The following is a 16083-nucleotide window of genomic DNA, read 5'->3' on the forward strand; positions in this document are numbered from 1 at the left end:
ATATGATCTAATTTATTTTCATGCCACTGATTCCATAAGAGGGTTATTCACATAACGCCTTATAGCTTGTTTAAAGTTTTACTGTAGTTCATTATGTAATGTGCAACAGTGCCCTACTATACATTTCTATAATAAAAAATATATGTCAACTCCTGTAAAGGTCATACAAGCTCACATGTCACTTGTGTAATTGATGTCAGAAAGTGCGTTGTTATGGAAGCCAAGTGAATGTGACACAGGGTGCCTCTGGGCCCCAGTGTCATACACACGTACACATACACAGTATATAGAGAAATGTCTCTGACTGACATTCCTCTCAGACAGAGCGCTTCTATTGGGCCTTTACATATGACTTTATCATGTCAACATTAGCTTCTCATGGTGGACACTTCACGGGGAGACATCTGGATTTACACATTACACAGTACCACAGTGAGGCCTGTAAAAAAACACTAAATCGAGTGGTTAGTACTAGGGATGGGCATGATTAATCCATTAATCGATAATTGATCATTAAGAATTTCATCAATTACGTTAATTTTAATCGACAAACCGAATGCAGGTTGCTGTGCGTAGCGTGACCAAACAGGGGTCCGTACATGTATCTCTCTGCACTCAGAAGGAGCGAGCAAACACAAACAGTCGGTCAGTCTGCAGCGTACCGAAGCACAAATGCGTATTTAACGATGATTTGTACAAGAAATTCCACACTTTCCGTTGCGTTCGTGACAAGTGGAGTCTATGTGGACAGTGTACAAAGCAGGAACATATGTTTCGGGGTCCAGTGGGAAAAAGCTTTACCAGGTGAGAGTTGCTCAATGTCGATGACGAGTCCCCATCTCCCACCTGCCGTACGGTGTCCTGGTTTTGACAAACGCAAATATGGTCATACTAACCTGTATTCCACTGAATCATGTCTTTTAATCCGACAGAAATTGACCGCATCAGTGCACAAGAGCTGTAGTTTTATCTTCGCTGAGTTTATGCAAATTAGCGATGCGGTTTTAAGTTTAGTTTCTGTGAGAGTTGCGCAAAACTGAATTAAACACATTATAATGTCAAACGGACTGATGTGGCTCATGCTCGTGAGTCGTTAGGGTTTATATGTCGTAAAGTTGAATTTATTATATGCAGATTAGTAGTGCAGATAGTAATAATAATGATGATCATTTTAATATAAACATTAATGATTAATCGATAATCGATCGTTAATTCTTCCGACGATCGATTAAGAAAATTTCATCGAATGCCCATCCCTAGTTAGTACTAACTCTTATGCACAGCACAGAAATTGAATTTCTCTAGAGCACTTACTGCCAACTGAGTCCTTGTTATCTTGACGCACGTCATCAGAGGTATAATACTCCCTTCAAAGGAAGCATAGGCAGACTGTACAAGACTGGAATGGACAATATCTTAATGTCTTGAGAGTTCATACTAGAGCCCTGCACTGTTTTGCCCCGACACAAAACAGTGCGGCGCGGGACACATTTTGATAGCTCATTGCGGGCATGAGCGGGAACGGGACTGCACGATGCGGGTGTGAGTGGGTGGGATGACAAATTTGCAGTCCCGCAAACTAAATATGAGAGTAAAGTAAAATTGGCAAATGATGAATGTATGCCTATGATACATCATTTGTGCTAGATATTGTCTTTGACATTAATAAAAACATTTTAAGCAGCCTAAATTTGCAGATGTGGTCTAATCTCGCACACATTTTAGACAATTCCTTTCCACTTTGATAGAGCTTAAGAAAGCAGCGGGAATGGGCGGGAGTGGGACTGCACAACGCGGGTGCAGGCAGGAGTGGAACTGAAAATTCTGTCCCGTGCAGACCTTTAGTTCATACCTCTGAGTGCTGGGTCCGCACTGATGATAAATAAATTTCTCCTGCATTAGAACTCCATTAGAATGCCTCTTGGTAAATGGTCACATTTTATATAGCTCTTTTCCACCTTCAAGGCACTCAAAGCTCTTTACAACAAGGAACCACTCAGCCATTCACACACACATTCATACACCAGTGTACTAGTTTTATGTCGAGAATGGGATTCGAACAGCCAACCTGAGCTACTGTCGCCCCTCTTCTCTTCAATTCCCTACAATTTATTCTACTACAGTAACGTAAATAATGCTGTAAAATTTGTGTGGTACAACGTGGTATCAGATCTGTGAGTAGGTAGTGTAGAATCAGTTAGCGTCACTCAACCATCAAAGGTTTCAGTGTACAGTTCAGTGTAGAATAGCAGCAGTATTTAACATACACTGGAATCATAGACCTTGTTGTGACAGATTGACTTGTTGTGTGTCCGTCTAAGGGAGCATATTGTCCCTGTCTCTTCAGCTCTGCATCTCGACACATCACATGGCCCTGTCATTTCACATTTTTGTCCTGTTACATGATGAATGAGGTGTCAGGCGCGACATGTTTTGTGGCGTTTCATCCAGGACTTGCGAAGGAAGCTCTTATTGGAACAGTCAATAGAAATGACTCTGTCAATCACTTTCACACAAACAAGATTGGTAACACGCTACACTGAAAGTATCTGTGATAGTTTTAGCTGTGCTCAGCAGATAAATAAGAACATGTCAAGTTACTACAGTGGATGCTCATCATTTCTCTAGGTTGTTCGGCATTGTGTGATCCTGTAATCAAATTATATGTGAAGCAGACTGGCATTGGTTAGTGTTTTTCTTGTGTTTTGGTGCACTGAAGAGGGAAATAGTCCAAATATGCTTGAATGGAATGGAGTAGTTAATGTGAATGGACAGAGTGCTAAAGGCCAGCCGGGTGATCCACTGGAGCAGCTTTCATCTTCCCATAGCATTCACAGACATGTCTTTTACAAGGTCTTTATCCTCTTGATGCTGAATGAAACATAGCCAAGCATCACAGAAGGGGAATGGCCACTTTGATGTTTTGCAGAGCACCCTGTTTCCTAAGGATACTGTTCTCAAACCTTGATTATAAAACACAACAAAATGACTAATATATATTTTGATAGTTGAATAGTTTGTCTTTTTTAATCATTGTTATTTGGAATAAAATATTAAAATCCTGGCAATGAATCCTCCTCAGATAATTATTTCTTCCTAACTGCTTTGAAGCACCTTGATGTTGCAATGTGGTCCAGTCTCCTAATGGTCAGCACTCTGCATAAACAGCTCACAAATGAGGCCCACTCCCCATGATTTCTTTTATGCTTTGAGACAAGCAGAAGTGGCTCTCTACACTGCACACTGGCCTGACCTTTCTGCCTCCGACTCTTTTCCTTGTAATGAGCAAATTAGGTTTGGAGCGAGAGAGCGAATGGTTTTGTTATCCCTGAAATAAAAACCAGATTAGCTGTCTATGTTGTCGGCCTCAAAGTCGTGTACATTCTTAAACAGTTTAATCACGTGGGAGTCAGCACATGTTCGTTATTATGAGACACTGTGGTATAAATATTGGAGCAGTAATTATCAAAATTTAGGAGTTGACTTGTGCTTCAATTGTTTCACTGTCAGGTGTAAAAAAATATAACCATAGGGAGAATTTTCTCTTCCACCAACCATTGATCTCCCACTCTTACAATTCTCTACATCCTATGAAGCTTGCAATCCAATTCATGCTATAATTTTATTCATGGCATTTATTAGAGCCTATCTTCAAGTCCGTTGGCTTGTTCCCATAGCTTTCCCAGACCTCCCACAGTATGATACAAATCTTCTTTGCCAAGGTTAATGGCTTCATTACCAAAACAGTGCATTTAAATCAGATTTTTAGATGAAATTGTCAGACATTGCTATCAAATGAAAACATAGCATATCTTTGAAATAACCGCTTACTTGCGTTGCCAAAAATGGTTTATATTCACAGAACAAAAAAAACAAAAACAAAAAAAACAGAACACCACACAAGGATATTACCTTGCCCTCTAAATATGAGAAGCTGTTTGGACAAGACCTGACCAAACTTTAACCTATTCCGTACATAATAAATACATGTGATATGTCATCTCTAATACTCGTGATATAACAACAAATTTTTTCCACTGAACATGAAATGTGTTTAAGGATTTGACTTGTTACTCTGGAGATTACTTTGTGTTATTGAGTTAAAAGACCCATATTACAGTATAATTTGATCTGTTTTAATGTTTTTTCCTCCTCCAAAACATACCTTTTGTTTTGTTTCATTCACACAAATTCAGCCCTGAAATTGCTAGTCTCTACTAAACTAAAAGTAAAAGTTAGCTGTCAACTTAAAACAACACTACATGACATCACAAGGTGGAACAGAGATTTTTGAGCTTTGGAGATGTAGACAGATATTATAAACCAGCATTACTCAAAATGTGTGAGTGAAAAAAAAAACACAACTATATTTTTGATACATTATAATATGGCTTAAGGCTCATTTGAGTCCATTTTCCAAAATATAGGACCTTTTAAGCAAAAAAAAAAAAAAAAAAAAAAAAGAAGAAAAGCATACGACATACAAACTATTGAAAGTTGAAGTAAACTATCAACATTTAAAAATTTTGAGATAAACAAAACTGAAAACCTGTATTTACATTCATGTCTTTGGTAGTAGCAGAGCCCTACTTATATCCCTTCAGTGTACAGGTAAAGCAACCCTTCCCGCTCCAGCCTCCATGGGCTTTAACCATTCCTACCTTTGCCCCTCTTATCATGTGCAGGCCCTGGTATTAGCCATCCCAGAGCTGAATCTCTTCATTCACCATGCCTCTCACTGTGCACAAGGGCAGACGCACCCCATTGCACAAGCCTCTCAAACAACACTTGTTTCCATGGTGACCACCTTTCCCCTTTTTAGAGCTACTTTTTAGTCAGCAGAGCGCATAATGTAACTTCAGTCCATCTCACCATCTTGAGAAGCATTTTTTCAATACAATTGCATTATAATCTGAGTTTATGCTTGTGTTACATAAAGCATATCAGGTATTCTAAGAGACTCTGACCTCTAGGGACAGTGCCTACTAGAGCAGCGGCATGGACACAGATGGGATCTGACTGCTGACATGTATATCTGCTGCCAGTCCTCAGTGGGATTGTGTTTCGCACTTTTCTGTGGCATCTGTTAGAGTGAGGTCTCTTTCCCTGGTACATTTTCTCCAAATGCTTCCCTAGAGGGCGTTTTAGCTCTGCTGTCGACCAGGCTTGATGGGTTGGTGTGGTTTTCTCTTGAATTTACAGTACATTACAGTTATTCTCAATTAATGTGTATTTTACTACCTATAACCTATGTGTGTATTGTTAGAGGATTGCCTTTATGCTAGAGTCAAGATTTTGATGTTATTTTCATCCATCGTTCTCCCCTGAATTTTGTTGCATGTCATAGTCTCCCTCTAGTGCTGTCTAATAATGGCACATTCCCCTCCAAAAAAGCTCCAGGCATTTTAAGAGCAGAGATAAAAAAATAGCTTTATCTGTCTGACAGAGGACGTGTACGAGCATCAGTTACAATGCCACTGTTCCTGCACTAAAGCAGCCCTCTGCATACACAGTAATAGGGTTGGTGTTGTTGTGTGGAGTGAGCTGAGGATGGATGGCTGCCACGGTTGTATTCAAAGGGTTACTGCGAGTCTAGCGCAGTCTAAAAATAGACTGTTGCTCTCTCTGCCTCTGCACGGGCCATGCTGGATCCCCGCCCTAAGCTGCTGCACGTGAGCTAAAAATAGACACACACTCGCTCAATACACTTTTACTCCTGCTTCTCTCCGGTGAAATCACTGTCATGCTGAGGAAAAATGCAAAGAAGGCAGCGTTTGAATACTCAAAGACAGAGTAGCATTTGAAATACACAAGGAATTTTACGTTAATTTATTTCAGCAATATAATGATCTGAACTAAAACTATAGTGAGATAAGTTGGTAGTTATTGCTGAAATTATCTATTATCTTATCTGAAGCGTAGAAAGTACAGGGCTGTCTGATGTGTCATTTGGTGTGCAGAGCTGAGGTTACAGAGCACCGGCTGATGATTCCAGTCCCTGCAGTGGTCACATGAAAGCGACCCCATATGCTTTAATGTGATCATCATGCACTTTTGGTCCCTGGCCATGTAGCATTTAATTAGACAGGGGTCATTTGGCTGTGACCTGCTCATCCTAAGCTGCTGTTATTACTGCCATTAAAACAGACTTTGCTGCCACAGCCAATCACAGGAGGCCTGTAATTAGCAAGATAGTGTCAGAAGTCACACACTGCAGACAAGAGGACAAGGAATATACAGGCTATATTTGACTTCAAATGGAATACAAATAACTTTTAATGGATATTATTTAAACGCAACAACTAAATACACACTTATACACTCCTTACTCATTTTATTTAGTCCAAAAATATATAGCTTCTAAAATCCTATGTTCTCTTAAACTCAACTGCATCAACTTTATCTAACTACATCTACAACTATATCTAACTTTATCGTCATTAACTACTCTCTTACAACTAAAATCCATAATCCTACATTATGAAAAAGATTAGTTTCTTTTCATTTAGTAATCTGAGGTCTGGACAGATTCCTTGAATTTAACCAGTATTTTTAGTTAGTGCCTGATTATTAGTTTGAGTTGCCTTGACATTTATTACTGTTCTCAATTAAGCATTCATTGATTGACTGTTGTTGATAGTTTGCTATGTGATCTTTTTTTAATTGCATCAGTGGTGGACTTTTCTTTTACTTTCATTCAGTTTTCCATCTTCCACTATTTACATTAGGGATTGTGAAGGTCTTGACATGCACAGACACCCATTCACTTCACTGTCACGATAATTTTTTATTTATTAGCCCACATTTGCTTGCATACTTTTGGATGGTTATGGCAGGTGAATGAATCAATCAAATCTCACAGCTCTATTCTCTACTCATTTCTACTTTCAAGCGTATTTTCTGTTATTACTATTCCAATTGGACACACGCTGAGCAACAATGCACACTTTCAGTAAAAACGTGTAAAAATGAGCTGCGTATATATACATTTATTAACTGAAATACCTCAATCTATATACAAATCAATCTATATCTTTCCATTTCAACAGTCAACATATACGCAGGCAATCCTTCAGAGTCCACAATTTGCCACAAATGAGTCCATCTTGGGCTTAATTCAGCCTTGGCGCCTTTGTCCGCCTGGGAAATAAAAGCCAGGCCAGGTCTTATCCTCTGTGGGTTCAGCTCAGAATTAGACCCTGAAATACTTGAATGGTGGCACCTGCCCGCTCACAGGTTGGTATTAAACGGCTGCTAATAGCCTAGATTAGTCTGCAGATATGGCTAAATCCTAGAAAGACCTCCAGATCAAATCAGTGGAAAAGTGCTGTCAGATAGTGCCAGCAATAGTAATGCTAGGGTTAAATCGCACTTCTAAATTGTTCTCCAAGGATTTTGCTTTGGTTGTTCAGAGACTTTTATGGGACCAATTTCTACAGATAGTGTGGGATGTTTGTTATCTGTTGTTTTTTCTGTGATGTGTGGCTCACAAAAGTGCATAGCTTGGCATATTCTGTACTGGTCCGAGTTGCAGTTCGGGGTTCTTGTGTAATATCTTAGATTATGTTGTTTTCAAAAAAGTGATATCTTGGGAGTCTTGTCCAAAAGTCAGTATAAAACAATGTATGTAGCAGACTATATTACTATCTTTGATAATGTATTGGACCTTTTTTCATATTTGCATTTTGCAGTAATGATTAGTGGGAGGAAAAGGAGGGTATTTATATTACTGTGTTTGCTATAGTTTCCAGTGTAAGTTTGTTGTTGTTCTCTCATCAAAAAAATATGCCCGAAGTGGTTTTACATGTCATTCGTGTATGTTTGATTAATCTTGCAATCTCTCCTGGGCACTATTTAAAACTTATGAAACATATGAATATGTTGTTTTTGTTGATAATAATATTTTCAAATCAATAAAAGGTAAGTTAAAATGGTGATCTAAATATGTTATATGTTAGCAATTATAGTGTATAGGAGTGTAGTATCCCCTCTTTAAATTGGAAATTCTATGTTCCCTACCAGTCACACCAGCTTACTGACAAACATGGTAGAGCTTACAATAAATTGCAAAAAGTACACAGTAATGGTGTGGAAAAATATCGACATCGTTGTATAGCCAAGAGTATTTTTAGTATCTTTAGAAATTTTTTTTGTAACCACACTACAATTTTGTTGCTTATATAGTGGAAGGAAACTTGTTAATGCAGTATACTGGACGTATTCACTGTTTTGATGATTAAAACAACTATATTTCATATTATCTTCGTACAAGTAGTGATTTAACAAAGAAATATATTTGTTATCAGGTAAAAGAACCAATCAATCTTCGCTCCTACCCTCACCTATGATCTTGAGCTTTGGGTAATGACCAAAAGGACAAGTGGTTGAAATGAGTTTCCTCCACAGAGTGGCTGGGCGGTCCCTTAGAGATAAGGTTAGATGCTCAGTCACCCGGAAGGAGCTTGGAGTAGAGCTGCTGCTCCTTCACGTCAAGAGGAGGCAGCTCAGGTGGCTCAGGCATCTGTTCCGGATGCCTCCTGGTTGCCTCCCTTGAGTTGTTCCAGGTATGTCCTACTGAGCGAAGACCACGACGGAAGATCGTGAGCCATGTATTGTGTATTGTACAACACATTTTTAGCGTAGATCTGAGTAAATAAAACAATTTTTCTCTTTTTTGTTCTGGTTGATTATAACCCATTTGACACTTTTCTCCTGAATGCTCAGAGTAAGACATTATATATACACATTACAAAAATATGTCTATGCTTTAACTGTGCTTCCTACTGACAGGATTAGAATAAGTTTATCTGATCACAAATTACTGCTGTCACCATGTAAAAGTGGCTGTCTGGAACATCTCATTAAATCACCTGTCCACGAATAAATGTCAGATCGATCTTTTCAGACCAAATCGCCTCCTCTCAGAAAGCTGTCACACTGTTGTATGTGGTATTTTTAGCCGTCATGTGTAATGTGTTCTTTTGAAGGTGTCTTGAATGTAAACCAGTGCCTATCTGCAGAGCCTGGTGCCACTAATCAGCAGATATGGCACTCTCTTGTCCCCAGTTTGAAGTCTTCATTATTATTTAATTTGTCTGGTTCTTTGTTCAGACTACTGTGAAATGATAATTGCATTGCCTTTGCGCCCTTTGATGCTCGTGTGCCTGTGGACTCAGCAGGGGATGATTTTGTGTGGTAATTCCATTTACTATACACCGTGTAACATAGGTACAACTGCAGACCACCTGTAATGCTACACAGCTGTGACTTTCAACTGGTTTGCTTAGACTGTAAAGACGTGTTGCTTGATGGCAATTGGTAGTGTGGACATTCATAATTGGCACTGACTAAAGGTGCATTATGTAACTATTCTGGTGGTTGAGGGTTCACCACCTGCTTGTCTTCATGGAGATGTTTTTGCTTTGCCTCATGGAAACAAGCAGGTGGTTCTGCTAGGCCAAGTTACAGGTTGGGGGTCTCATTTATAATGGACTGTGTAGGAACTTTCCTAAGCAAGTGCGTGCTCCTAGCGGGCACAATAGGAGTGCACCATGTTACAAAACCACCATTAAAGTTACATAGTGCACTTCTAACTAAAAACAAATGAAATTGTTTATTTACAACAGCATAAACTTTTGCTGGTATGTATTTTCATTAACTGCCCATAATGGTGAATATTCAATCAACCAATTATTCATGAATAACCCTACACTAGAGAAGATTTTGTTTTCTCCATATTTCGCTCCGAGTATCTGAGCTGGAACATGAGTTTATTCAGTCAGACGTAGCAGAGATGTTTATCCCTGAACAGCAGAGAGCCCTCGTGAGGGAACCGTTCTAGCCTCAGAATTGGAATCCAGAGATGAGCCTGGATCAATACATAGATCCACAGCGCTTTTGCCCATCAGACAAATTCAAATTAGCTTAGCCCGTGGGCCCAAATCTTCACAATATGTTGTATAATGAACTGAACATTTACATGGATTCAGCAAGCAGCATGACTCCATTCCAGTGACTGCTGTAAAATGCCTAAAAAACAGTGGATGTCTTGTGAAGATGGGTGTGCTGGTAATTTGCAGTTCTGGGCCTCCTCAAAGACACATGGTTTCATTTTTCTTTAAGGAGGTAGTGAGGGCGCAGCAAAGTGGACCACAGGTTACAGCTGTTCTCCTCTCCTCACTCTCCTAATGTGAAAAAAACACTTTAAATGGGCTCTGTCTGTCTGAAGTGAAGCCTATCACTCACAGAGGAACAAGGGGCCTGGGAGCTTCTTATTGCTCTAGTCTATCCAAATTCTAAGAGTATTCCCAAGTTTTGATTTTTGATGTGGAAAGTTGGAGATGCATGTCTTTTCTCTCAGCCCTTTATGCATTTGTAAATCTCTTTTACAAAACAGTGGATTATCCCTGAAATTGATTAATAGGAAAGTGATAGGGCCATGTCCTATCAGGTGGGGAAGCACATGTTGTGTGTTGACTACAATATATCACATACAAGACAAGACTGAAAATCAAGGTGAAATAATAGGCTAGTCCATTTTGCCAAAATTAAATTTCTGAAAGTCAAAATGCTTCTCAATCTTTTATGTGGCCCCCACATGCTTGTATGCCTGTTTGAAAACGTCGTGGCATGCTAATGAAACAATGGATGGTGTCTTGTGGGATGTACTCCCAGATCTGTGTAAGGCCTTTACTGAGCTCCGATAGAGTATGAGGGGCAACCTGGCAGCATCTGATGGCCCAAAACATAATGTCCCAGAGGTGTTTTTTCAGGTTTAAGTCAGGTGACCGTGAGTGCCATTCATTTTTATCAATACATTCAGGCTGGGCATTGTTGTGCATCAGGTCTGTCGATGTGTTCAAGGATTTCATCCCAAAACCTAATGGCAGTCAAACTGCCATTTCTATCCCGTAGAGGTCTGTGCATCCCTCCATGGATATGGCTCCCCAGACCATCAGTGACCCACCACCAAACTGCTCAAGCTGAATGATGTTGCAAGCAGCATAGTGGTATTGTTGTCTTCTCCAGACTCTTTCACATCTATCACAGGTGCTTAGGGTGAACCTGCTCTCAATTCGGAAAAGCACAGGGAATCAGTGGACTTGAATTCTGGTGTTGTCTAGCAAATGCCAGTGGAGCTCCACTGTATTGGATGGTGAGCACAGGGCCCGCTAGCATGAAGTATTCTGGAGCTTGTGCTGGGAGATACTTTAAATCTCCTTGCAACGGCATGTCTGAATGTGCCGTCCTGGAGAAGTTGGGCAGTCTGTGTTCTGTGGGGTTTAGGAATGGCCTCATACTCCCAGTAGTGATAATCATTCTAGCCAAAGCCTGCTCTAGTGCACAATCAGTCAGAAAAGACCAAGAGTGAGAACTTGACATCACCTCCGCATGCAAAACCAGTCCTGTTTTGGGGTTGTCTCATTGTTGTCACTCTAGTGCACCTGTTGTTCATTTACAATAAAAGAGGTAGCATCCTTTTGCTCCTAAGATATTGCCCTGTCCATATTTGTATAGATACGTAGCATTTTTTTCCATATTGAGAATTGATGTGTTTTCAAAGTGTTCCTTCAAATCTTTTGAGCAGTGTACAGTATATGAAGATATATGGAATCATAAAAATACTGACGTGGACAAAATTGTTGGTACCCCTCTTGTAATGAAAGAAAAAGCAAAAATGGTGACTGAACTAACTTGAAACTGAGAAGAGCAATAATAAATAAAAAAGAAATCCTGAAAAATAACCAATGAAAATCAGACACTGTTTTTTAAATAGTTTTTAAATAGAATAAAAATGAATAAATAAATCAATAAATAAACTAATGAAACTGGCCTGGACAAAAATTATGGTACCCTTACAAAATAATTGGACAATAGGGATATCTTAAACTTAGGTGTGTCCTCTAATTTGCATCACAGGTGTCTTCAAACTTGTTCTCAGTCAGTCTGCCTGTTTAAAGGGCAACATGTTGTTTTTGTGCTGTTTGTTAAAATGATGGATACAACACTGAACATGGACCAGACAAAGCACAGAAGAGAACTGTGTCAGGAGATTAGAAAGAAAATATTAGACAATTAGGTTAAAGATAAAGGCCTTAAGACCATCTTCAAGCAGCTTGTTGTTTCTGTGATTACATGTTCTTCAGAAGTTTAAGGTCCACAGGACTGTAGCCAACCTCCTTGGATGTGGCCGCAAGAGGAACATTTATGACAAATTGACCATACGAATGGTAACCAAACAGCCAAGAACAAAAAACAAAGAAATTAAATGTGAAGTGGAAGGGCAAGATACATCAGTGTCAGATCACATCATCTGTCACTGTTTGAGCCAAAGTGGACATCATGTGAGGACACCACTGTTGAGAGCAAATTATATAAAAGTGAGACTGGAATTTGCCACAATGCATATTGACAAGCACAAAGCTTCTGGGAGAATGTTCTTTGGCCAGATGAGACAAAATTGGAGCAAGGCACAACAGCTTTATGTTCAGAGACGCAAAAATGAGAAGAAAAGAACACTGTCCTTACTGTGAAGCATGGAGGAGGCTTGGTTATGTTCTGGGGCTGTTTTGCTGCATCTGGCACAGGGTGTTGAATCTGTGCAAGGTACAACGAAATCTCAAAACTAACAAGGTATTTTGGAATGAAATGTGTTGCCAAGTGTCAGAAAGTTTGGTCTCAGTCGTAGGTCATGGGTCTTCCAACAGGACAATGACCAAAAACACACAGCTAAAAACACACAAGAATGACTTAGAACAAAACATTGGACTATTCTGAAGTGGTCTTCTGTGAGTCTAGATCTCAATCCTACTGAACATCTGTGAAATGAGCTGAAACATGCTGTTTGGAGAAGACACCCTTCAAACCTGAGACGACCAGAACAGTTTGCTCATGTCTCGTGAGTCAAAATACCTGTTGGCCTGTGCAGAAGTCTCATTGACAGTTACAGAAATCATTTGTTTGCAGAGTTTGCCTCAAAAGATTGTGTAACAAAGTATTAAGTTTAGGGAGTATTAAGTTTAGGGTACCATCATTTTTGTCCAGGCCAGTTTCATTATTTTGTTTTTTCAAAATGATTCTCTTTAACCACAGGTCAAAAGAAATGTTTGATTTTTGTTAGACAGTTTTCAGTAAATTTTTATTTATTATTGCTTTTATCAGTTTTCAAGTTATTTCAGTTATTGGCGATTTTTCTAATTTGTCAGAGGGGTACCAACAATTTTGTCCACGTCTGTACATTATTCAGTATTCAAGTTCTTTTCTCCACTACATAATTCCATATATCTTGCTACTATGGGTGGCATGGTCACATGGTCACAAAATTCACGGTTCGGTTCGTAATGCGGTTTAAGGTTGTGGTTTTTGGTTCGGTATGGTTTTTGTTGTCGTTTTTTCTTTTTTATCTTTAATCTCCAGAAATATACTTCATCATATGCTATGCTATCTTAATTATCCACAATTTAGGATACAGCATTAAAGTTATGAACTTATAGTTACTAATGTAATCATGCACAAACTGAATTTTACTTGACTTTAAGCACATTATTTTTGGACGTAGGCAGCTGTTGTGCTTTTGTGAAAAAATTTTACCACCTTCCTAACCCTCCTCAGGAGTCGGGATACTTGGTTTAGTGAGATTGCGCTCTTGGCTGCAAGGTTAAGGGCCTGGCTCTACTGTACACGTCAGCATTTACACGCGTAACCTTGTGAAACCACAGCCGCGTGTCAATGCAAAGGAGGCTCCACCTGCAGCTGCAGCAGGACATACGTACACGCACAGCACTGGCTCTGTGTTTGTCAATGAGAAAGCCTTTGTGTTGACGTGTGGCTGTGGTTTCATGAGGTAATGACACGGGTGCATCTTCCATCTCCGGGTAGCCTTCTTCTCTCCTACTTGCCATTTCTGCATGTGACGCGCAGCACCCACCCTCCAGACTTCTTCTTTTGTGCCAAAGCGAAACAGGTCACATACGGGCACGAGGCTACAATGCGCAAGCCGAGAACCATGAAAACCGTACGATATGCACACGTCTCGAACCTTGACAAGCGAACCGAACAGTTCGGGTTTTTTCATGAACTGTGCCACCCCTACTTGCTACATATATTTGATGTCTTTTGTTTGTATATAAAATGTAAAAAGTGATAAAGATTAAAAAACACTGAATGAGATGGTGTGTCCAAACCTTTGACTGGTATGGTGCAGTTATAAAATTTCATAGATACAAAACACTGAATTTGAGAAGAGGGCTGTAGACACTTTGAGTTGATTTTTTGTCTCACTCTACTCTCCAGATCCTGCTGCATCTGTAGGTATCTTTCCTCTGGCCAGTCAGAAAGATTTTTAACGCTGAAAAATCACAAACCGTCAGGTCACCTTATTGATAAAGGCAGTTTATTTTTATGTTTTCCCCAAAACCTTAAGGAATGACTTGTGTAATTAAGATGTATGAGATAAGCCATTGAGACAAACAATTTGGATCCTTTAATGGTGCTGTGTATATTGGCACAACAATAAGCTATGCAGTACCATTCCTCAACACAGGTTAAAGGTGTAAAAGACTATGTGCAGCCACTGCAGTGCATGCAAGTGAGACCAAGAGGCTACATAGCTTTAAGTGACTGTGATGTGACACATGCTTTTATCTTTTGTTTGACAGGATGGCCATCCAAGTGGACAAGTTTGACTTTGAGAGTGTTCCCCAGCCGGAGCAGGAGCCAACACACTTCACTAACCTCAGACACATGGAGGAGGAGCGCCAGCACGCTCGCGGGTGCCAGATCAACAGCAAGCTGGGCATCTGCTGGACCATCATATCCTTTTTTTTTTTTTTTAGAAAGATAAGGTTTGTGAGCCACCTACGAAAAGGCTCTTTACTCTAACATTCACATTAAATATTAAAATTGCATTATAATTCTAACAATTACTGACAGCTTTGTTTCTTAAAGCCTGTTTGTGACAATCTTAAATTCAAATGAGCCCAAAGCCTGTCAGATTGGTGAGGAGCCGAGAACACAAAAAAGATGAATCCAATCTTTGAGCTTCAGAGGCTGCCATTGTATCGTCCATCTTCACAAAGGCATGCACACACAGCACATTGTCTCATCTACAAGTCATTTGGCAGGGTGTGGGCCGCAAAAGAAAAAAGGAATGTGGGATCCAAGTCCAATCTCAGCTCATAACAGACACTTTTGAACCTTGCCCTTGTATAGGTACAACACAATACAACTAAAAAAAAAGGTGTTAAAGTAGGTTCAAATACAATAATATATTTTACATTGCCTGAGGTCCTGGAGTGATTTAGGCGTCTAACTGTGTGGACGATTATCATGCTTTGGGAAAAAACAAATAAACTCAAATATGCTAAGAAGATTACACCCTGCATTGGTTCTAAACCATAATCAACTTGCTGGCACATTCATGTGTCAATGCTGTCTCCCCAGAAGAGCTTTCTAATTGCTTTATCAAACAAAGGTGAAATACAATTACACATTTATGGCAGTAGCATCTAGAGTAGTAGTAATACTGTAGTTGTAGTATGATTACTGTTGTGATTTTTATTTAAGAAGCTGGAAACATTTGTTACAGATAGGATTGGTTACAGTAGTAGCAGTTATAGTTGTAGTTGTGGAACTCACAAAACAGCAGTATAGGCCTATAGTACATGCATTTGATTTTCCACAAATAATAATGTCAAGAAAAAGTAATTGAGTGTTTTCTGACATACTGATAATATTTAAAGGTCCCATATTGGACTCCAAAATTGACTCCTGTGAGTTTTTAGCTATGTTATAATTTTGTGACTTCATTAAAACATACCTGAAGTTGTGTTTTAGTTCATTTACACATGCTTGACTAATCCATTATTATTAGACTGTCTATATCTCCAAAGCTCAAAATGCTCTGTTCCACCTTGTGATGGCATGCAGTTGTAGTTTTCAAGTTATCAGCGACACTTTACCTTTAGTTCAGTAGAGATTGACAATTCCAGGACTGAAACCATCCAAATTATTCTAGTGAATCTCTGTGGAGTATAAAATATACAGTGGAGCACTTCCCATATTACCACATGACATTCTGTCTAT

At 39.4% G+C, this 16083-nt stretch overlaps 1 protein-coding gene across 1 annotated transcript in view; it reads left to right on the forward strand.

The window, feature by feature from the left end:
- trappc9 (trafficking protein particle complex subunit 9) overlaps positions 1-16083 on the forward strand; it is a 151086-nt gene that overhangs the window by 73321 nt on the left and 61682 nt on the right. Inside the window, exon 20 of the mRNA XM_055157138.1 lies at positions 14658-14810. Within this exon, the coding sequence (XP_055013113.1) occupies positions 14658-14810 (153 nt within the window). The remainder of the gene's footprint in view (positions 1-14657; positions 14811-16083) is intronic.

This window comes from Boleophthalmus pectinirostris, unplaced genomic scaffold (genome assembly GCF_026225935.1).
Source record: "Boleophthalmus pectinirostris isolate CB_2022bp ecotype Guang Dong unplaced genomic scaffold, ASM2622593v1 HiC_scaffold_21, whole genome shotgun sequence".
Lineage (NCBI taxonomy): Eukaryota > Metazoa > Chordata > Actinopteri > Gobiiformes > Gobiidae > Boleophthalmus > Boleophthalmus pectinirostris.